Below are 24,686 nucleotides of genomic sequence, written 5' to 3'. Positions count from 1 at the left end.
TAAGAAGTAGGATTGGGCAGTGTACTATCCCAGTCATTAACTCCCCCCCCCCACCCCCCAAACTAACACCCCACAGTGCATCCTGTTCCCAGGCCACCTTCTGCCACACAAACACCTCAGCAGCCCCAGAACACCAACCCCCCGTGTCCCTACCTTCTGTGTGACAGCTGGAAGAGAGGATAGTGCTCGGAGGTCTGAAGATGTAAGGCAGGTAACGGGAAAAGCATTTCATCTTTTTTTGCTTGCTCGTTTGCTTGCAAAAAAAAAAAAGCAGTGGTGTCCTAGTGTTCAGTCCATCCTGGCTGCCGATGACACACACAGACACAGAGAGAGACAGGAGAGTGGAAGAAGAGGAGAGAAGGGGCAGAGCTGCTCCTGTTTCCGAGCGCTACAGCGGCATCACTTATTCAGTGCTTAATCCTTCCTCTACGGCAAGCACAGCTGGAGGACGGGAGCGATCTCCGCGCGCGGCTGCTCTCTCCTTCACCATGTTTCCTTCCCCTGCCGCCAGCAGGACGCGAGGATGTTGCTTTTTCTTTTGCAGGATTTGTAGGGAAGGGGAGGGTGGGGGGGGGGTTGTGGGGAAGGGGAGGGGAGGGGATTTTTGTAGGAGTCAAGCCTGTGCTGCTGCTGCCTGTGGCCGGCGCTACTGCTGCTGCCGGTTCTAGAGAGCAGAAACTCCGAAGCCCCAGTGTTGGTGGACTGGCTCCCCCTCTCTTTCGCTCTCCGTCTTCCTCCCTCCCTCTCTCTCCTAGTACCCTGTCTCCCTCTCGCACGCACACACACACATAAAATGATCTGTCACTGACTCAAGCCCATCACGGCTCCAGAATTTGCTAAGTCAGCAATTACCTGTAAACAAACTGAGTGCCGTTCTATCTGAGCAGATCCCTAACGGTACTGCACTGCTCCCATTCACAATAACACCCACACTCAGACAATAATAAGAATGCTGCTAATGAAAGTGGTGATCTTTGGTATTTAATTAAGGAACAGGTACATTTTGTGCTGACTGGACAGTAGATACGTTGCCAAGATACTGACCGTATTATGTAAGAAACTGCTGGGGTTTTTTTAAATAAAAGGTTTGGAAAAGGGTGTTTCCCGATGAAGGGAGCAGGAGATAAAATATGTATTTATGCTCTTCTTCGCAACATTTACCAATAATTTTGCAAGGTTTCTCTTACGGCGAGTATAACTCGCAGAACAAGCGACTCTGTTTAAAGAGCCTGAAGGAACCAGATAAGAGTGGGGCTGAAGAGCTTTAAGATGTAAGCTTGCACTGTGAGAATCTTTATCCCAATCCTGGGTTTGTTCCATTTTAGGCACACTGTAGGAGGATTGAATTTCAACTGTCTCTGTTGCCACCTGCAGCAAAATATAATAAGCAGAGGAAAATCTATACCCTGCCTTTTATACTTCAAGAAAGAAGCAATATAAATTAAAAATCAATTTGTTAAATGGGGAACTTGGAAGAAAAACCTGGAGTGGGAGAGTTTTCTTACAGATAAGATGCCTATCCATTGCCTGCCCTGACACAAACCACAAATTCGAAAAAGGTCCTTCTGAGTCAAAGTATTCACATCCTGGGGAAAGGGTATTTTGTGTTGGATTTGGACATGCTTGAAAAACAAAAAACGATTTGGAAGAAAGGGAAACTGTTTACCTCCCTTGTTCCCCCACTCAGGGGGCAGGATCACCTGGCCTTGTAAGAAATGATGAAGCAAATGAATTTTCATGAGCTTCAAAAAACGACACTTACTCCACTTGTTTAATAATAAAGGGGGAAAAGAACTGAACCGCTTCTTGACTTATAGTGGACTTTCAAAAATGTTTGCTTTGTTTTAGAATATTTCAGGATCGTTGGTACACCCAGCGACCTTATCCCACGGCTGGCAGAGTAATCCTACTCCATTGGGCCCCTGAGCAAGGCCCTTAACCCCAACTGCTCCTGGGGCGCTGTATAAATGGCTGACCCTGCACTCTGACCCCAAGCTTCTCTCCCTGTCTGTGTCTGTGTCTCATGGAGAGCAAGCTGGGGTATGTGAAAAGTCAAAGTCCTAATACAAGAAATTGTATGTGGCTAATGAAGTGATCTTATTTGATAATTTCATCGAATTAACGGGCATGGTTTGTATTGCTCCACAACAGTCTTGCTAAAAAAACGTAATGTAAATGTTTTCATAGCTATGTTATTACTCTTTTGTCCATGGGAGTCACAAGATGCCCCCACAACCCAGGCGCCACTCCTACCAGTAGCATGTACTGTAAAACTGTCCACTCATCCGCTTTTACTTCTTAATATCAGTGTTTATATCAATAGCACTTTGCAACAGTGGTTTCTTTGCTCCTTTCAAATGGAGCATACATGGCCCAAGGGCCTGGAATATTCGAATGTGAGCGATCATAAGACAGTAAATCAAAGATTCCTGGAATCCGTGTGATCAAATCGACCCAGTAGGCTGGGAACACTGGAGGGGTTTACCATCCTATATATAAAAATATTATCTGGGTCATCAGATAAGGGAATGAGTGAATATTAACCTCCCTATTAATCAGACAGATGTCAAGATTAAAGGTGGTTTATACCATTCTTGTTCGTAATCCCCAAAACGTTTAAATTAAATTTCCAGGTTCCACTGAGAAGGGGTGACGAGGAAACAAAAGAGAGAAAAATGTTAGTCAAACAGGTATTCAATTAAAAGATTAAGGAATGGTGCCTATAAAGGAGCTTTGCACTTGACACGTTTTCCTTTTAGGGCTATATAAAAGCAAAAGAAGCCTCTTACTCTAATCCATTTTGTTAATTCACTTGCAGGCTGCAAAACCCCATTAATCTCAGGCATCATGTTAAAAAGCTCAGGCAGATGAGAAGAAAGCATTAGCTGCATCTTGCTGAGAGATTTGTAACAGTCTTTTTTTGATGCAGAACAGAGAGAGAACTTTGCTCAGAGAGAGCTGTGCAATGCATGGAAAGACAAACACAGTGAGTGCTTTTTGTTGAACGCATCAGCCTTGCCTTTATCCATCCATCCATATTCTAACTGCTTCATCAAATTCAGGGTTGCGGGAGAGTTGAAGCCTATCCCAGCAACCAAGGGGCACACAGCAGGACACACCCCAGATGGGACAGCAGTCCAGCGCAGAGAACACAGAAGAAGCCAATTAACCTACCAGTATGTCTTTGGACTGGGAGGAAACCGGAGCACCCAGAGGAAACCCATGTGAGCATGGGGAGAACATGTGAACTCCAGGCAGGTGGCACCCCAGGAACTGAACCTAGGGCCCCAACACTGCCAAGCAGCAATGCTATGCACTGCGCCACCATGCTGCCCACTTTTGGTGATCATGGTCTTGTAATAATGGAACACCCTTGCTTTCAGTGATAGGAAAATGAAGGCAGGGCTGAGCTGTATTCTGATGTGACTGATAACATAATGGATCAATGAAAACACACACTTACCAGGCATTGATCTTGTTCTAGGACAAAACTGAATCTCATTTCCAAACATTTTTCTTTACCCAAGATACAAGTCCGTCCCCTTTCCAACAAACCCTCACAATCACTACAGGTCTCATTGTATAAGCTGAAAATGTCAGACTGAAGTCACTGCAGGTCTCTTTCAATCAGTAACACCTGAAGAGCTGGGAAAACGTGGAGCACTTAAACTGCTTTATTTGCCCCTAAAACAAATTCAATTTCATCATAAAAAATTGTTATTGGAATTAAAACCTACAGAACTCTGGTCTGAGATGTTACTTTAATCCAGGGTCCAATTCTGTATGTGCAGTCCTAACCATAATCCTTAGCTCTTCACACAGATAGGTTTTAGAATTATTAGAATGAGCCTTTGGAGTGCCCTACAACTGAACACCAAATATGATCTTTAAATTGCTGTACAGAAATTTCCTTCTGGAAATGAGTTAAAAGTCATGTAGACAAATCAAACAATCCAGTACAGATTTTGATACATGCAATGTTGTTAGGTATAGTCTTACACTGGGATGATGTCAGCATTATGTTGTTTCCTGTAGACACACAATTGGACCATTTACAGATCTCACAGCTGGCTCTGAACAGGGGTGTGTGTGTGTGCTCTTCTTCTCAGGTTGTAGGCTGAAGATGATAAACATGAGACAGGACAAACATCACGGGTACTTTACTGTGATTTCACAATCTGTGTCAGTTTTCCTGCAACATTCACACAAGATCTTTACCATTCTTCCCACAGGAATCTCCAAGGATCAATCTGATATTAATTGTTTCTTACGGTGAAGAACAGGAGACTCTGAAAGATGTATCATGCTAATCGCCTGGCAGTGTGAACTCTTCCCTCGATGCACAGGATTGTGCATCAGTCTTTTTCAGGCTAATGAGCTACTTTCCAACTTCATCGACATTCCGTTAGTAAGAGGTGGCAATCAGTGTTTACAAAAGCAGTTCAAAATGTAACACACAAGTGCTGTCTGTCAAATTAAACTGGAAGCAACAATAATAACAAATAAAACAACAAGGGAGCACAAGACAGCTGCAAGCTCTCACTTTGAGAGCCTCTGGGTTTAGAAGGCTCCCTCTTTTAATGAATGTCAACGCCTTCGTTACACGCTCATTAAGGCTTGAAGACGAGGAACATCTTCTTGTCGTGTGGTTCTCATTTAGGCAGCCACTGTCGACGAGCAGGATGTGTTGCCATGCTAGGCTATTTTGATCTGGGATTGAAAAAAAAAACGACTTTCATACCATCTAATTCGCATTCAAGTGTCTTCATCAATTACTGTCTTGTATCTGTACAGCAACATCAGAGATGAGGCTGTAGCCCTGGGGGATTTGCCTAGCAAGCCCTGCAAATGAACAAATGCTGGTGATGTCAGTCATCTACACAGTCTACCTTTTAATATTCGTCTAGATTATGTGTCTGTCTAGTTTATTTACATTGATAATGTACAAAATGAGTACATTGCATGTTAGAGATGGTCAAATAAACGCCATTCCATCCCAGTGCCGGTCTTTAGTAAAACACTGGTTAATTGTAAAATGTAATTACTGAGCAATAAAGCTTTGTGTGCCACAATTCGGCAAATGACTGGATTCCAGAGGAGGGTATTTTGGAGGCCCCTGTTATCTACAGAGAGCAAGATAAAGGCATGAGAAGAAAGCAGCAGGTGTTTGGAAAGGCCTGCTTGGTCCAGAACCAGACTATGGAAGCCATGAGCATGGGGAGGAGACATCTTCAGGGTCCTCAGGGATACAAGCCAAATTTTAATTTATGAGGATGATGACCTCAGCTCCATGGGACCCTTTAAAGGGTGCTTGTGGGATTTCTGGATAACTATATTATTAGCAACAAAACTGGAAGGAAGCCTTTACTCTGGTCATCTTAATTGTGTAGAGAGCTGTATTTGCGGCCCTGAAACAGCCCTGAGGCCACCAACATCCATCCATCCATCCAATACAGAGTCACGGGGCCTATCCCAGCAAGCAGGGGGATACGCCCGGGAGGGGACGCCAGTCCATTGCAGGGTGGATACAGACACAAGCCCAGACATGCACACACTCACGTCAGGGCCAATTTTCCCAGAAGCCACACTTATTCATGGTCGTCAGCCAGTCTGTTCCTGGATGTCACTGGATTCACGGAACAAACACAAATTTACAAGACACATCCTCCGATGCTCTTGAACACATCCTCGGTGATGTTCCCAGGGTCATTGCGTGTTTTGGGTCTTTCAACATCAGACATGCTCGCCCAGGTAACCCGGCCGTGGTTAATCAGGCCACGACCTGTGTTCAAGTGGCATTAAGCTGCAGAACCCCATGGATCTTCTCTTCTTAACCAGAGCCATCTTGAGGCTTGCTCTGCTGCCTCAGGGATATTACCAATCACCCTTCCAGCATGTCATTTATCCTTGGCAGGGAACCAGGGCACCCATAGGAAACCCCACACAAAAACATGGAGAACATCCAAACTTCACACACGTAGCACACCAGGAGTTAAACCCAGGGCCCCATCGCTGCATTACCACAATGCTGACCACTGTCTCACCATGCTGCCCGGCCAGAAAAAAAGTCCTTGAAAATGGAATGAACAAAGAATTGCAAAGGCGGAGCTTCTAACTGGTTAAAATGTCTCTTATAACAGCTCAATACTTAATTTTCTACACGATGGCCACCATAATGTTTATCTCCATGGACAATGTGTTCCACACCTTCCCTCTGCAAGTATTTGTGGAGTTAACTCTCTGTGAGGTTGCCTTGGACTTTATACTCAACAAGAAGACCCAGGTGTGCATGACAAAAGTGAAATTACTGGGATGCTTCTCCTGAGACTGTTTGAGAAATGGCTTGGACATGCTCAGTGTTATTGTCCCAGCAACTTTGTGATATTGCTGTACTGACAAGATATTTTTGATAAATAAGGCACATATATTCATACCAATACTACTATACAATAGTACTTACCAATACTATTATCTGTGAGAGGGAAACTGCTTTTAAAACTTGAACAGTACAACTCCTTTTACAGCACCACCTAGTGGATGTTTTACATACTAAAGAACTCAATCTCAATTTTTATTTGAAATTGCTGACAGCACAGACCTTTGATATTTCAGTGGCAAAACACTTTTATGAAGGTTCCCTTTTTATATGAAGTTTGAACTTTTGAAATGTCTGAAATTTGAAAAACACATCATATAAAAAAACAAAAAACAAGCTACCTGCTATTACTCATTAGAAATTCAGTGACAAAGGCCTTGAGACAAGAAGTGTCAATACATAGAAAACTGTTATCATAGCTATTCCCCTAAAGCTCTTCATTTACAACAAGGATGCGCTACAACGCGTAGCTCACAGTGCCCGTCTTACAACCTATGTACACAGAATGCATCACACTTTCTAAATAATATCGTTATAATTATACAATACAGTTATATTTCCGCTAGCGTTTGAATAAGCTACATACAGAGGTCATCCATTTTAGTAAGAGAAGACACGGGAGTCAAGGTAGACTAAAATCTGCAGTAAATTAGTAAGTATCAAAAAGCGGAAAAGCTGTACAGCGTATGACCGGAGGAATCCCAATGTGGTGAACTTTGATAATTAACTTTCAAGCCGTCCTAGAATTGGGAAGGGTGCTTTTCTGGCGAGGGCGGGAGGCAAACCGCAGCCTCTTTGGCACAGGGTTTAGGGTGAGGCTGAAAGGCTTTCTCCCAAAGCGGGTTGCAAGCCCGCAAGAGAAGCGAGAACAGGCTAGTCTAAGCGTAGACGGCATCCCACGCAAACACGGGGAGAACATGCGAGCTCCACGCAGTTCTGAGCCTTGAATCGACCGTCGGATCCCGCTAGTACAACAGCCAGCAACGCGCTATCCGCCTCGGCGCCTTTGTGTAAAATATGCAAATACCTGTTTTGGAACAGGCCTAAATACGACATGATTTCCGCTGCAGAAGACAATTATTTGTTTTGTTTATGTGCCGAGGTATCCATATTTTCAGCTTGCCGGTAAACCGTGCATTTTACAATTGAAACCACAGCTTGGAGACAGGGAAGTGGTATTTACCTCACGCCCACTCCACCAGCACACGGAAGCGCGCCTCCCCCGTGCGCGCTCTCGCAGCAGTTATCTCGGCTTTACACGGCTTTTTAGGAAGCCCGAAAACTATCAATGAATATTTATGAAATAGAAGTTTCTATATATAGACGGATAGACAGATATGTTTGGAAAGGTGAAAAAGGGGGTTATTCGAAACAGCAGAGGGGACGTTTTGTCGTTACAATAGCCTTTGACATTTGTTGTATTATTTTTGCGGAGTCCCCTGCAAGAGGAGGACTGCGGTGTTCTTCCTGTTCTTCCATGCGCTGATCTTTCAGCCCCCAGAGACTCTGGGCTTATCACAGCTGGGGCTCCGCCGCCGACAGCACCTCGCCCGGATACACACCGATCTCTCTCTGCACGGCACCTTTCAAACCGCACACGGCTTCGGCAGCGCCCGGCAGACAAACTGCGCGCCGCGGCTCTTATCGACATGACACATCCGTTTATGTGGTATTTCAGTCAAGATCGGAAATGTTCCTTAACCCTTAGACTCCTGGATTGATGGCCCATCAAAACCTCGAAATAAAATCATGATATAACAGATACACCCCCGTTAGTACATTCAAATTAAAAACCTTCCGCCACGACAACCGATTCTCGTCTCCCACTTGATGTCCTGATAACCAAGTGATTATTGGGCAAAACAAACCTAGCGTCTCATACTGTCCTAGAAATTCGATAAATTTGACAGAAACGGCTATTTCGAGCTACGGGGTTACCGTGTTCCTGACTCTAATAATAAATCGATGTATATAAGCGGTCCCTTACATTACAATACTGAAATCAAAAGGCGTTCTCGCCCAAATGTGAGCTTGCTCAGACTGAAAGTGGGCAAGGACCGGTTTCCGACGATCGGTGCTCAGTTACAGGCAAAGGCACTCAATGAGGATCCGCAACATGTTCGTCAAAACCGGAATCGTTCAGGTTTCCATAGAAACGTCTCGGCGTTCAATGTTATAAAGTACAGTACAACTGTAAGTCGTATTATTCTAAAATTTACTCCCCCTCTCTGTCAAAGACACCCGCGACAAGCCTTGATACACCAAAGTATGGTCTCCAAATGTACTGAAAGCATAAGGAAATCATGTCCCCAGCTTAAACCGCGGTTGTTGAAGGGCAGTACAAATCAGGTAACAGTTATTTTTCCTCCATGCAGGTACCATCTCAGCGTTTTTGTATGTCAGAGCAGGTTATGTAATGCCTTCAACTCCACGGAGAAATTATAAAGAACGCCTTTTCCCACTCAAGTTACCTAACCTGTAGTGAGATACTGCTTCCACAGACACACGTACACGGACTTGTGCTACGCTGCAACATACTTTTATTAATTCTCCCACGCCTCCAAACCACCATGTTTAAAAACAGAGTGCTGATAAAAACAAATATGTGCATCATATTCCATGCTTGATAGCACACAGAGGAATATAACTTTACAGGACAAAACAAAAAAAAAGGTGGGAGGGAGGAAATAAACACAACACAATCCAATATACTTATGAGCTCGACCGGGCTTACAACACCTGCTGTAAAGGCGTGTGAAGAAAAAAAAAAACAACTTCCGAAACACGCCGTTTAGAAAGAACTCGTTTGATAAAGACAAGTTATTTTTTTAAATCAACATAAACACTTCGTAGGACTACTTCGAGCGTCAAACAATTATATACAGAGAATGTTTTTTTATAAAAACCTAGTAAAACAACAATTGCGTAGCCAGGTGACTTCTTACCTTCTGTGACATTGACCTCCACGTCACCTTTCACCTGTGCGAAACACCATCTGGTGTCTTCCGCGCTGCCTCCACCGAACCCTGGACAGAACCGAACCAAGGTGCACAATTAATTCCCCCCCAGAATTAGCTAATGCTGTATTTGCCTTCAGTGCGGATTTTTTTAGATGACATACCGGGAATCATGATTCCTGAGGCAGGCGGTTGATACTGAAGACTTTGTCGTCCGTCTTAACCGAGCTCTCCCGAAACCCCTGCTGCCGTTTGTTACCGAATTAGCGTGCAGATGGAGGGGAGTGGACGATTGCAAATATGTGGTGATGTTCTGCCTGTCTCAACTATTTAAATGCCGTTTCAAAATGGCGAAAAAAAAATCTGGTTCAAGTCTGCCCACCTTCTCGTCCCTGACTGATTCAGTCGTGAGAGCACGTTAAGAATCAGATTTCTCTGTACCATAATCTGACTGAGATTCACAGTCTCAATGATTATTTTGAAGTATTTGTGAAAAGAAATCTTAAATTTTCCTCTGTAAAACGTAATATTTCTTAACTTGATTTATTAAGTAATTACTATTGTACAACCTGTAGCCTACTTATTACAAATTATACTAGAACAATATTACTGCACGGACCTATATAGTTTATTGTATACTATTGTATTATATTTTGCTGCTGTAGCGCTGACCTATATTATATTTTTATATATAGAAAAGTTTGAATTTTAAGACGGCTGCGAAGTTCATGTTTTAGCAAACCTGCCTGGACTGACGTAGTCTAAACACTCGGCTAATTTCCTATAAATGATATTTCGAGTAAAATTAAATATTTCTAAATCCGAAAAGTTGTGAATGTTGAAAGCATAAATCAAACGCTGTTAGCACAGTATCAATAGTTAACCGAGTACAACAGAGGTTGAATGCCCCGAACGGTTTTTCAAAACAACATCTTAAACCATAAGTCAGGTCTGGAGGTTGAAGAAGAAGAAATCGATCGCATAATGTTAAGTTAGAGCAAAAATGTTTATTGCAAAACAGTCATTTATCGTTGTCGAACGATCCTATGTGGTTGTTATAATATTGCATTAAATGGTTGGTAGGGAGCGAGGTTACATACATTCAGCTAAAACGTATAAGTTATACTTTTATATTAGTACATTTTATATCGACATTTTAATAAATAACAACAGAAACAAAACAGAACTCCGCCAGCCCCGTTGGCCAGTGCAGTAGCGGGTAGGGCTGGGAGGGCGCTGGTCCCGGGTTCGAGGCGTATGTAGGGCACGTGCTGCGCTTTTACTTGAGCAAAGTGAGCACTCTCCGGGTCACCACTGTAAACGACTACTTTTTCTCTATCTAAAAGCATTTCTAGAGGGACACAGGATTAAAAATAACTACAGCTCGCGTCTCCAAAGCTAGACGAAACTTTCATTTCCAGTTGAACACGGTAGAGGGAGCTCTTTAACAGCGACGCCAATACATTTGAAGGCGATTGCGCGTGGATCTGTTTATGGGGGTGTTATGTTTTAACATTATCTTTGTAGCCAATATAAAATGGAAATCAGCTGCGTTATACGTAAAACATAACACAATGATGTTCGAATGGGGTGATCAATCCATTGCCACCTTTCTGATTTCATTCCAACCTTAATTTAAATGACAAGACTAACATAATTTTCAAATATTTCCTGAAGTCTTCGCAAGAAAATATCGCGTTTCTTGGCACTCATTAGCGGTTAACAAAGAGAGCTGTTTGACCCCGGGACTGTGAAACTAGCAAGGCTTGCATCTGGTGTAGGAGCTAGCCGTGTGATCCAGCTTGCTCTTCAAGGGAAGTCTGCATAAATCTAACCTTTCGAAACTTGAGGGTTGATCCAGTGGTGTGGGCAGGATGAAGTCACCTACACACCCCAAGTTTTACGGTGTTTCCTAACAGAACAGCAAAAAGCTAGGCCATTGCTGGCCTGCGGGCAAAGAGGGTGTATGTGGGGGAGGAACATTAAGTTCAGTTCTATTCTGTAAGTCTGTTGAAATCGTCCGGCAGCTTGAAATCCACTGAGCAACGACCTGCACAGCAACAGAATGACACATACTAACACCGCCAGTCCTTTTTATCCGGTCTGCAATTTCTCCAAGACGCCTTTTGTGCTTCCCCGCGGACTGAAGACCAAAGAAAAACAACACTTGCATTTCAGACGCAGCCCCTGTACTTTTCCAACTCAGAAAGGCGCGAAGGGAAGTGTGAGTCCCAGCGGTGTCGTTTAGAAACCCCAAGCTCCAGAACTGAGGTCCATGGGCTGGCCGGTAAACCTCAACCCTTGGAATTCAGTTCTCAAAGCCGAGGATTCCGCAGCGATCCCGGCGCTCCTCGCCAGAACCGGACCCCCCCTCCCTAGTTCTCCGCGCGAACTGATCACGAGGCTAGAAAGGGCCGCGCTTCCTTCCCGGCAGGTCGAGACGGGACTGGCCGGCTTTACCTGGAAAGTGAAGGCGGGGGCGTGACGGGCCAAGAACATAGTGTTCCTTGTGGGGAAAAAAAAAACCGAAGTAAATTTCCGTGTTAGTTTCAAAAGACTTTTCTTCCAGCGCTTACAGTACATTTGATCGAGTTGATAATGTCTAAACAATGGTTTACTCTACTTCCCACAAGCTGAAACACACACACAGAGACAGAGCACACACGCGTACAATTAAAAGCACACAATTCTTAACGGGAAGAAGCAGAGTCCTTGGTCTTATTCTACATGCTATTTCTGACTCCCCCTGACCATTTCATAATCCTGAGCTCACAAGCAGCTGTTCCATGCTTTCCCAGCTCTTCTCATGGGCGATGTCCAGCTGTACAAAACGCATACACGTTCCGCAGAGCAGTGTGGGGGGCAGATCACAGCATCAAGCTTGTGACAAGAGGCAGGAGTGAACTGGGGTTAAAGGCGCCCTGCTGAAGAGTGACTCAGGGCACAGGAGCCACATCAGCACAGACTGTCTCCTGGAGTCGATGCATTATGTCTATCAGGGTCATATCCTCTTGACTCTTTAACAGAACTGAAATCAAAAGGCATTCAAATGTCTTTTCTGGTTGTTAAAGTTAAAATGATATTGGTCACCACCTTTTTAATTGTAACACCTATAATAGTAATAACATCCATCCATTTTCTAACTGCTTCATCCAATTCAGGGTCAAGGGGGAGCCAGAGCCTATCCCAGCAAGCAACAAGCAAAAGGCAGGATACACCCTGGACAGGACACCAGTCCAGCGCAGAGCACACGCAGACACAGACACTCACAACAGGGCCAGTTTTACCTAGAAACCAATGAACCTACCAGCATGTCTTTGCGCTTTGAGAGGAAACCAGAGCACTTTGAGAAAGAACATGGAAACACAGGGAGAGCAGACAAACTCCACACCTATAGCACCCCAGGGACTGCAACGCTAACCACTGCACCCCCAGCCTCCCCATAGCATTGATGAAATTCCGAACTTTAGAAGTAAACATCATATTTGCAACAAGAACATTTTTCCTTTGTAAAGTCATTAAGGAAAGAGAAAAGATTCTCTTCAAAAACATACCTTTTTGTATAGACTAGCAGCTGTCCCACGGATCGTACTTACAGCACTAGTGTGTGCACCATCTGTGTGTGTTATTTCTGAAAAGGTCTAAACAGAATTATTAAAGCTTTATACTGAGCGTTATTGTTATTTGTAAGAGCTGTGTTCCAGGAATCATGTGAAAGATTTCATCACTCTTTGCTATCCAGCTCTACACTGTAAATGCAGAGGCTTATCAGTTCACACTCTGGTGCAGCGCGTCATGGCTTGTAATATCACCTCATGTTTCTTGCGCAGAATTTGCATCCCAAATTTTGCACAGTTTAACAAGTATTCTCAGAAACCAAGCTAAGCACAGTACCCTCCAATTCCATATCTTTCTACACTTGCACTGTACATTTTATTATTCTTTAGGATGTTCATTTTAAAACAGAGCAACACTTTTACTTGATACAAGAGAAACATTTTGCTTGTCTTGAATGAATAAGAATAGAATGTACTATGTTAAAAAAAACCCACAAAGATGTTGTTCCACAACCACTATGAGTCAATAACATTTAAATCTCAAACATTTTATTAGGTTTTCAAAATTATTACCTGGGCTTCTTTCACCTCTCTATGGAATCTTCCAGTTTAACTTCATAATATCTTAAAGTAATTTTCATGTCGGTACCAATTTTGCTGCCACTGAAACCTCACTGTTCTTAGCTCATCAGCCTCAATGAAGAAAGAGCCAACACTGGCATTCTTCCTGTCACTTTTATGGCTTGATATCTCAACTCAGCCAATCACATCGCAGGGCTACATACCTCATTTCCTTTTCCTGTCACATGTCGCCATCTCAGCCCACAGCCCCAGTCCTAATAGCCATGTTGAAAACATGGCAAGGCCTGCATTGTGTTACACGCATGGAACCGGGCAAACCTTGTAAAATCAAATTCAACTCCAGTTCTCTCTGAGCTCAAGAGTCAGGCCGGAACTCAGCCGCCACTGGCTTAGAGACATTAACCTCAAGCGTAGTGAAGTAAGAACTGACCCAAAGCATCCAGAACATTACAACAACATGACAACCTGAGGACATATAATGCGATAATATTCTAAGAAACAACAGCATTTGGTGGTATCTTTCCCACATTTATACATTTCTGTTGGCTGACATGAAAATTAAGGGCTTCAAAAATGCAACCATACATGGAAAGACCAGTCCTACCGAGCTCAGCCTGTGCTGGTAAGATTATATTTTTTGATAGCAGTTTTCAACACTGTTTTTAAAAGAAGCAGGCTGTTGTAGCACATGGTGAATCAGTGGATCACACAGCGAATTTTCTCGCACCAACAATCTCCCGTCATCTGAAGCATTACTCATCTTCTTTTTTCAGGCCCACTTGTGGCAGGGCTGTGTTTTCCACTGTGAGTTCGTCACCAGCCACACACTCTCCTGCCAGAGCCTCCAAGTCCACAGAGCTGAACAGGCAGGACAGCCCAGGATGAACATTTGTCTACTCTGTCCCCTGTGAAAGGACAAAGGTTGAATGTGGATGTCAGGACGTCCCATTGAGGCAGAAATCCACGCTCTCATGCAGTTTCCAACAATACACTCACGGGAACTGTTTGAAAATCCAAACACACACAAGAACAAATATATAGTTTCTAAAATGGCTACCTTTTTTACTCTCATGAGCTTTCCCGCCAAAAAAGAAACGTTTTCTTTGGGGGAAGGGGTAAATCGATACAGACTGAGTAAAGAATTTGTGTCTAGTTAAATTACTACATACATAAATTGTTTTAACTGAATCCTGAAATGTTTGTCAAAATCTTCACTCCTATTCCTGGAGAATGCTTTGCATTAAACACAGAACACAAGAGACAAGAAGAAAGTGTCTTCATTTGTGAAGTGTGCTCTGTAACCTTTTGATTAACAGAGAGCAAAGTCAACAAACATCACTGCCAATTAATTAGAATTTCTTTTTCTCTGTTGCACCCGTTTTGAGACAACCAAAAATCTTCCAAAAAGCTTACCATTTATGTTAAATGTTTTACATTTGCAGTATTTATCTCCATTCCCGAAACCAGGAATCATAGTATTTTGACTGTAGTATTCATAGTATAATCATAGTATTATGAAAATACTGAACAGGTTAAAAGTCAAACTGCAAAATTGTTTTCATGATTTCTTTTTTTCAACTGATTGTTTGAATGGCTATATTGTTTATGTACCAAAATGCAAAATTATCTTCCACTCTTAGTGAAAATATTTGAGTCCGGAAAAAGCAGAATCCTAATTTAGGTAAATGTTTTTGTTATGGTCAGAACTACTGAAGTGACTATTGCCATTGTTGTTAATATTACCAGACAGAGAATCAAGCTATTTTTTCAGATATTTTAAAGGGCAGCTGTTGTGATATTTCTGTGATTTTTCCAGCAGCTGTTGTTATGGAACAGCCCATTTCCAACCTATCCTAGCTTTCTCCTGATGGATAAAAAGGGCCTGTTTTTCCAAACAGCTGCATTTCCAGTCACATTCCCCTGGCCACGTCTCTGTAACTCTGATGAATGAGAAACAAAGCAAAACTTAAAGCTGAAGTAAAAATCCACGAAAATACCTAGAGTACACTGGAAACTACAATCCATTCTCCTGATTACAGAGCTGTAAGAAATACTCTAACGTTTTAGGTCGCTAGCACAAGAACAGCAATAATTGGAACAGCACATTCTATTTGGAACAGAAAATACAAAATTAATCCATGTAATACATGTTTCATTGTAGCACAGTACTTCAACAGCTAACTCACTGATGCTTGGCATGTTAAGACAGGTTCTTTTATTCTTTTAAGAGTTTTTTTTTTCTGCGTTCAGTTGTAAAGTTGTTCTGTTATTTTGCATTTTATTCCCCTTTGCTCTAAATGTTCACAGTTTGTATAATAATAATTGGAATAATTTCTATTTTTATATCGAAAGACAGTACATCAGCCAATGTGCAGAGAGGACTCGGCCTTTCACAGTCCCATACAAAATATATGCTATACAGAATCATTTCATACAAATTCATTTATAATATCTGAAAAAATGTTAATACACTGTAAACATTTAAATCGTTTAAAACGAAAGCCTTACACCAGTCTTCTCTGGTGTTATTTGCAGCGATTGCTGTTTTTGCTTGTTTTTCAAGTTATGATGTCGTTTACCAGGAAAGATTAAAAGCTAATGCACTACAGAGAAAATGAAACACAAAACAACAAAAAGTTGCTTTTGCTAAAAAAAATGTGTTACACTAAATCTTCAACCCAGAAAAGTATGTTGTTCTATTGCTTCACTTTGTGTAATTAAAAAGAATGCATATTTTGTTCTAATAAACAGCACACATCGCATCACACACATAAGAGAGGTGTTATTTGCTAATTCTCTGGTTTCTGGAAACATCGTTATAGACTTATTTAACAAGAAACAAAAGTTGCCCTGCAGTACAAGTGTTGTACAGTATATTGCCGTTTGTGAGTGGTTTTACCGCTAACTCCGTGTCACACAATAACGCCTGTTAATACACACACTGAGAAACTTCACTTTGTGAATAGGAACACATTCAAATAGCTGTGGAAGGCAACAATGAATATTATGTTAGTTAATTATATTCTGAAACCAGTTATAAATAATCGGCTACCCCTTTTCCAAAGACCCCAAACTGCAAATAATTCTAAATGTGGTCCGGATTTTCTAAAAAATAAGCCGTTTCTCCATTTAACACTTCATCAGAGTTTTCACATAGGGTTATAACCCTTATATTAATCTTTGCCGTTGGAGAAATGTCAAAATTATAAAAATCCGTTGTAATACGTAAATTGACATATTTATTTTGTGTCTATTCAGTCACAGCACAGATCGATAAATCATGGAAAACACCGGCTTTCCCCCCACTTTCTAAAATACAAGCGGACTACTCCATTGTCATTTCATACTCGCGCCCAGCCGCGAGTTTTATATGTAATATGTAATGTTCCAGAGTCGGTGATGTGTCAATACACGCTGGACTGAAAGCATTATTTTTTATTGTTATTAATACACCAAAAGTATGGCAATTCTCTTGACTGATCTCACAAAAGAGCTAAACATCTACCCAGATATGCTAGACAGCGAATGATAACAGAATATCAATATCTTTCCATCTTTATACATGTCGTATAGAATACATTTATACGGTCCTTTTAAGGACATAGTGTGCAATGAAGAAAAAGGCGTGTGCACAGAACGAAAAATGTTATTGGTATTGTTTCCACACTTCCACAAAATCTATGCCCACATAAAATACACATACATACATCTGCACTGAAAGAATGGCCACCTATACAGTATAAGTTATAACCCTAAAGTCATAGTACATTTCGTATAACGTCTTCAGGTGCGATCTTAACCTGAGAGCACCACGTTCACACAAACCAGTTTATCCTTTCATTCTTTTCAATTACTCACGGGAAGTTCAGACGAAGGTAGTTTCGTGTTTGTCTTATTCTTTCTCATCTCGTTTTTTCTTTTCCTTCGGTTTTTCTTTCATTTTCTCTGTGCCGCCGTTTTAAAAACAGCATCACCACTACTCGGTGATTCATTCTGCTACCAAGTAACCGAATCTTAGGACTCTCAACAGTTGCTGATTCATCTGTCATAAGTACTGATGTCAGATTTAGAAAGAGAAAAAAAGCCACCTACATTCAATTGCTCTGTTTCATTCTTTGGCCTCATTGGTATATAAAGGCAGAGATCAACGCTGATTTGCATAGGCGTATATTCCACTTAACACACTACGTACACATTTAGACATGGAAAGTCCCCGCATTATCCCTTGTTCATTGAAAACTGGTTCACAGGATTAAACATGTTCCGAAACTTGTAGCTGATGCTTATTTGCGTAACGCAGACGGCATTCCTATGGACCGACGGCATTGATGAAATTGCAATAATAATAATAATGGCAGAAATCTACAAAATAATATGTTTTTATCATATTGTCTCCCTACAAACCGTGCGACACAGCTTCAACCGAATTCAGCTGAGAAAACCCCAGCCGGCGGTGAAGAAGGAAACTCTGGTCAAGTATTCGATACAGCGTTTCCTCTCTGTAAACTCCGTGTGGTGACGCGGGGAAGTCCTGCCGAAGACTTTTTATCGACCGGCTGATAAGCTCGCTAGCTCTTCAAGCATTGCTTAGAACCCGGGATTTGCAACAATAATTATAATAATAAGGACCAATTATAAAAGCCAGACAAAGTGAAGTACGTTATTGAATTCGATATAAGAATCCTGATATGATGCTCACGCTTCGTCTTAAGGGGATTAATCACTCTTGTACTTTTTAATAATCTGGTTAACAAGCATCTGGTGTTTATCTGGGTTTATCTGAATATATTTATTTGTCCCTTTCTTTACCACCACAGGAGACCTGAAATCGGTTGAGAAAATAAATGAATAATTTCGCCAGCAAACTTCGATAAAGGGTGCCATGCCCAGAACATCTGTTTCAAATGAAAATAGCCCTCGCAGGCACTACGCGACAGTTCTGTTCGTAGAGTTCGCACACAAACCCTGCTCCGACAGGCAAAATAATGTTGTTGTTTTTTACCACAGCGTGGGCGACTCGGTGAAACCAGAGCCCAGCTAGTTGGGCCCTTCGCTTTAGTAACTTGTTCTGCCGTCTCTTTCATCTGTGAAAAAGGAAAGGAAAAGAGCAACCACGTTTTTTTTTTTGTGGCATCAACCCACACGTTTTGCTAAAGCCAACTAAAATGCATCTGCTGTCCTGCCTTATTACAAAGTTCCCCGAGGTATAACACATTGACTTCCTCCAGTGCCGTCTGTGTTGGTGCTGACGGCCCGGCGACACGTCTGTGTCATCGACTGCCTCCCTGCTGGCAGCGTGAGAGCAATGTTTTATTACCCGACAGGAGAACCGAAGAAACGGCATCCTCTCTCAAACCATTTCGTTTCTAAAGACGCTCGAAGCTTGCGAAATGAGTACTTTGAGTATTTTGGAGATGAAGAGGATTAAAAAAGAAACGCCATCACTTGGCAAACGTGACAGGACGAGAACTGGGATGTGTTTAAAGAGGCAGCCACACAGGGATCATACACCGACATACAGGAATATGCATCATCAGTCACTAGCTACATCAGGAAATGTGCTGATGATGTTACACTCACAAAAGAAATAAGAACTTTTCCTAACCAGAAACCATGGATGAACAGTGAGGTCCGCATCCTAATCAAAGCAAGGGATGCAGCATTCAAATCGGGCAATAAATCAGAACTAAGGTCAGCCAGGATCAATCTAAACAATGGTGTTAAACATGCAAAAACACACTCAAACAGGAATTAGAGGAACACTTCACCACCAATGACCCAAGGCGCAATGTGGCAAGGTATACAGGCCCTCACAGACTACAAGAGGAAAAACATCTGTGCATCTGCCCATGATGCCTCCCTGCCTAACGAGCTCAACACCTTCTACGCTCGGTTTGAAGCCAGCAACACAGAATCTGCACCCTCTGCAGCTGACCAGCTGCTCTCACTGTCTGCAGATGAGGTGAGGAGATCTCTGCTAAGAGTGAACACACGCAAGGCTGAAGGACCTGACGGCATACCCAGTCGCTTCCTCAGAGCCTGCGCCAATCAACTGGCGGGTGTATTCACAGACATTTTCAACATGTCTCTGGCCCAAGCCGTAGTCCCCACCTGCTTCAAGACAACCACCATCATCCCAATACCGAAGAAAACCACAGTGACATGTCTTAATAACTACCGACCGGTGGCACTAACACCTGTCATCATGAAGTGCTTCGAGAGGCTGGTCACGGGGCACATTAAGGACACCATTCCAGACACACTGGAGCTGTACCAATTTGGCTACGGCCCAACAGATCCACAGATGAAGCAATCTCCATTGCCTATCCCATCTGGATAAAAAGAACACATACACAAGACTACTATTCATTGACTTCAGCTCAGCTTTTAACACTATCATTCCAGAGAAACTAGTCAAGAAACTCAGTGTACTGGGTCTTGACACCACCCTCTGCAAGTGGATTTGGGACTTTCTGACAGGCAGACCTCAGGCTGTCAGGCTTGGAAACCACACCTCCGGCACACTAACTCTGAACACTTGGGTCCCCCAGGGTTGTGTGCTTAGTCCAATGCTCTACTCCCTCTATACCCATGACTGTAAGGCCAAACACAACACCAACTCCATCATCAAGTTTGCCGATGACACCACAGTAGGTCTGATCACAGACAATGATGAGAGGGATACGAGGAGGAGGTCAATCTCCTTACACCATGGTGGGAGGACAACAACCTCACCCTCAACGTCAGCAAAACCAAGGAGCTGATCGTTGATTTCAGAAAACTGCAAAACGGACATGCCCCTATCCACATCAACGGGACTGAAGGGTCAGTAAGTTCAAATTCCTTGGCGTCCATATCACTGAGGACCTCCCATGGTCTCTCAACGCCACCTGTCTGATCAAGAAAGCGCAACAGCGCCTGTACTTCCCAAGACAGTTGAAGAAGGCTAAGATTAATCCCCAGATCCTCACTAACTTATACAGATGCACTACAGAAACCATACTGACAGGTTGCATCACAGTGTGGTATGGCAACTACAGTACTGCTGACCGCAAAGCCCTACAGCTGGTGGTGAAAATCACTGGGGTTGCTTTCCCATCCATCCAGGACATTTATGACAGACAGTGCTTTAGAAAGCATCACCAAAGACCCCACACACCCCAGCTACAGACTGTATGACCCTCTACCATCTGGAAAACGGTACCCCCGCACTATCAGACTATTAAACTCCCAGCCTCTCTCACCTACGATATTAACCTCACAGTGCCTTCTGTCTTTACTAAAACTCAAACACACATTGAAATCTACCTCTACCTCACATGTCAAGAAGCTAATTTTCTATCCTTTATTTCATTTTGCTGATGTATGATTTTGCACATCTGATGTTGTTTTGCACATAACCTGTTAACTGTTGTTGTTTTGCACATTGCCTGTTGTCTCTGTCTTTCTTTTCTTATATAATTGTATTGTTGTTGGGATTTTTTTGTACTTCTTACCGTCTGAGAGCTAGCTAAATAGAATTCCGTTGTACCATATACCTGTATATGAGTATAATGACAATGAACTTGAACTTGAAAAACAAAACATAGTCTTGTGAAATCAATAAAATAAACATGGTTTAAAAGTGTTCATAACCTATCGATTTTAAGTGAACTGTAAACAACACGCTTTGGCTTGTAGCCTTTGGGATCTGAGAAGGGCATTAACAGTCTATGACAGTGGGTACCCCGAAAGGCTAAGAAAAGTGGGATGAGCTTTCTGGATTCTGTTCTGCTCAATGCAGATTGTGGTCATTCCAGCTGACTGACAGCTTCATAAAGAAAGGTATCCCCTCTACCTGTTGTGTCTTTTGAAGGTCAGCAAGGGAATGTGTGTTTGTGTGGCAGTTTTGCAGTTGTACGACGCACACAGGGTGCGGTACTATTCTTCCCTACATCTCGTGTGGTACTTTACTGTAAAGTCCTCTGCTTTGCCGTGATGTCATGGTGTTTTTCTCACCTACCTGGACACCACAGGAAACGTTTGTAAAGGATAACATCTGCAGGTTTTGGCGACTTCTAAATGTTTTTTTATTAATCACCTTTTCTTTTACAACGAGGTATTAAAATGCATCTCAGAAAATAATTCCTCGATTTTTAGCTCACATCACCCAATGTGTAGGATTACAGAACCAGGTTCTGTCTTGGCATTTTAAGTCTGTTGACAGGTGGAAAGGGTGAGAGTGGAGCTAAGCAAAATATGCTACTGCAGTAGAACACTGTATGCGTGCATTGTTTTGGTCCCATGAATTAGGGCTGATTTGGGCAAAATTAACAGAGTGGGGGCAAGGTGGCACAGGGGTAGTCAATACTGTGTCACATTGCTGGGGCCCTGGGTTCAATTACTGGGGCACTCTGTGTGTGGAGTCTGTATGTTCTTCCTGTGTTTTTCTGGGCTTCCCCTGGGTGCTCCGGTTTCCTCCCACAGTCCAAAGACATTCTGTTAGGTTAATTGCCCTTTGGAAAAATTGTCTCTGGTGTGAGTATGTGTCTATGTCTGTGTGTGCCCTGTGATGGATGTGGTGTCCTGTCCAAGGTGTATCATGTCTTGCACCAATTGGATAGGCTCCAGCTCTCCTGCAATCCTGAAACGGATAAAGCAGTTAGAAAATGGTTGGATGTTGAAAAAGAACATTAATGCCGATGGCCAGAGCAGTGGCGGAGCGGTGGCTCTGTGGCTAAGGATCTGCGCCTGTGACTTGAAGGTTGCAAATCCTGCAGCTGGCAGAGGAATCCTACTCCATTGGGCCCCTAAGCAAGGCCCTTAACCCTAACTGCTCCAGGGGCGCCGTACAATGGCAGACCCTGTGCTCTGACCCCAAGCTTCTCTCCGTGTCTGTGTCTCCATGGAGAAAAGCTGGGGTATGTGAAAAGATGAATTCCTAATGCAAGAAATTGTATAGGGCTAATAAAGAAACATTACATTACAGAAGGGTGCAAGTTCCTGTATAGTACTGGTGCAAGTTTTTATAAGCGATGGAACATCCTCCTGCCACCAGGGGCCGCCACTTCTTTGGCTAAACCTTAGTTTCAAGTGGCTCAGACTGACGGACAGAAATTGCCATTATACATAGAATTGTAATGTTGCTGCATGTTCTGCACAATGAAGAGGTAAAATGTCTGTAGGCCTTCGGTTTCTATGCCATTTAATAAACTCAATATAGTTTAAAGAAGGGGTTAACAATGGTGATTCTTACCATTTAGAAGGATACAAAGAGTAAAAGAGTCATGACCTCTCTTCGGGATGGCTCATTGTTTTCTAATTCATGAATATGTTGAACGTCACATCTGAACATGATCCAGGAGGAGGGAAGAGGTGGGTGGGAGGGGGGGGTGGGGGTTCTGTTTGGCATCTACTGATGAGATATAGTTTCATGGAACCCTGGGTGGCACAGTGGTGTGGTGCCCAAGAGCTGCTGCCATACAGCTCCTGGTTCTGTTCCTGACTTAACTGTAGGCTTTCCATGTTTTCTCCATGTCTGCAAAGGGTTTCTATCACAATCTTTGGATATACAGTACTTGTCTGGGTGAGATGGTGTCCCCATGTCTGTGTGTGTAAGTGAATGTGTTTGTGTTACGCTGCGTAGGTCAGGACCTTATGCAGACGGTAAAATCTGGAAGAGACTGGAGAAGGGTAACAGGGAAGCACGACAGGATCAGGACGGGATGACTGACATTGTTCCGGTGCTTGGGGGGCGTGGCACCGACGAACAAGTCCAAAACTATCCAGAAGGGGAAAGCAGGAAGCAGTCCAAAAGCCGGGAGATCCATCCGAAACAAAAACTACACAAGTATAAAAACCGGAATGGGATCTGGCACAGGGAGAGGGAATAAAAGCAGGATCACGCGGCCAGGCGCTCTGAGCTCCAGACTCAGCTGGGTCAGGACGCCAATAGGGGCAGGATTGGCGGCAGGTGCACATGATCAACTAAAATGTGAAAGAGCCGGAGCACCCTTAAGAGGAGGGATTACGATCGTGACAGTTTGTGTCCAATGATGGAGCCAGCAGCATTGTGGAGGGGTGGTTAGGGTGTAACAGAGGTGCCCATCCATGAATTGACAGATGGGTGTGTAGATGGGTAGATGGTATACCACATTAAGCACTTCTAATGATGCATAACTCAAAGTGGGTACATTAATATACCCTATACCATGTGCTATTCATTCCCGTAGTCAGTACTGGGAACATACCCTATCAAGTCTTAATCAATGAACCCTAACTTGTGTGTTAGGAGACAAGCTCAAGGAGAACATACCAACACCAGAGGGAACTCAAAATGAAACAGAACCCAGGATCCTCTGAGACAGTAGAGCTGATTGTCCTACCACACTAAAACATTGCTTGGAAATCCCCCCCACATCATGTGAAAGAGTTTTCCTTTCCTAGCTTTGGAATACTGTGATAGAGGAAGTGGGCATTGTAGGTCAGTGACCAGCAGAATGTCTGTCTGTTGCCTTTACCTCCCACACTGTACAGATGGGAGCTGCTGGAGGCACTTGAGTACAGGCAGTGTGACGCTCTGGGCCGCTTGTTTTACTCTACTGAACCACGAAACTTAGCTCACATGACGGGAGGCTTTGAGTCAAGTTTAAATCAAATGATCAACGGATGACTTTTAGTCACGGGGAAGGTGAGAGGAGCAAAAAATAAACACAGGGACTTTTATTTCAGTCATTAACTTTTGGTTGGTAGAAAGTAAATAAAAAAGAGAGCAAGAGATGGCTTTAATTCAGCTCCTCACTCACCACAAACAGACACACATCGAGAAACCCAACATTCATTTACCTAGATTGATTCTCAATATATTACATACAGTAGCTACAGCACTTTAACTTTAGGTAGCTAACCTCTCTTTCCTGGTATTTCTCTGGTGTTGGAGTTTTCTTGTATCTGGTGTCTCTCCTTTTCAAAGAAGGTAGAACTGGAAACTGGATGTTAAGGCTGATTCTGTTGAGTAAAGGTTATTCCAAATTCAAGTTAAATTTCAGCACATTTCAGGTTTCCAGGTACACTATGAGGTGAGCAGCTTTAGGTGTGTATATTACCAGGGGAAATCTCTTTGCAGAGCCTTCAAATGAATAATAACAGGGCAAACGAAGCACTGAGGTAGAGCTGTTTTGCTGGTTATGACTGCTGATTAGCTAATTAGTCCAATGGTCTCAAACAGTGGTTTCT

General features: G+C 43.0%; 1 protein-coding gene across 3 annotated transcripts in view; it reads right to left on the bottom strand.

The window, feature by feature from the left end:
- LOC148650370 (serine/threonine-protein phosphatase 2A 55 kDa regulatory subunit B beta isoform) overlaps positions 1–9,811 on the bottom strand; it is a 104,421-nt gene extending 94,610 nt beyond the window's left edge. The window contains exons 1-2 of one of the 3 annotated variants that reach the window (XM_088604100.1): positions 9,498–9,811; positions 9,322–9,402 (exon numbers count right to left, since the gene is read on the bottom strand). In XM_088604100.1, the coding sequence (XP_088460226.1) occupies positions 9,322–9,402; positions 9,498–9,507 (91 nt within the window). In that variant the 5' untranslated portion in view covers positions 9,508–9,811. Of the gene's footprint in view, positions 1–153; positions 556–3,999; positions 4,101–9,321; positions 9,403–9,497 lie in introns of those variants that run through there. The other 2 variants (XM_088604105.1, XM_088604102.1) reach the window with 2 other exon arrangements.
- Positions 9,812–24,686: the final 14,875 nt, after the last annotated feature.

Source organism: Lepisosteus platostomus, chromosome 13 (genome assembly GCF_059453375.1).
Source record: "Lepisosteus platostomus isolate fLepPlt1 chromosome 13, fLepPlt1.hap1, whole genome shotgun sequence".
In the NCBI taxonomy this organism is placed as follows: domain Eukaryota; kingdom Metazoa; phylum Chordata; class Actinopteri; order Semionotiformes; family Lepisosteidae; genus Lepisosteus; species Lepisosteus platostomus.
The sequence above is the reverse complement of the archived record's forward strand: the minus strand, read 5'-3'. Positions and strand labels throughout refer to the sequence as shown.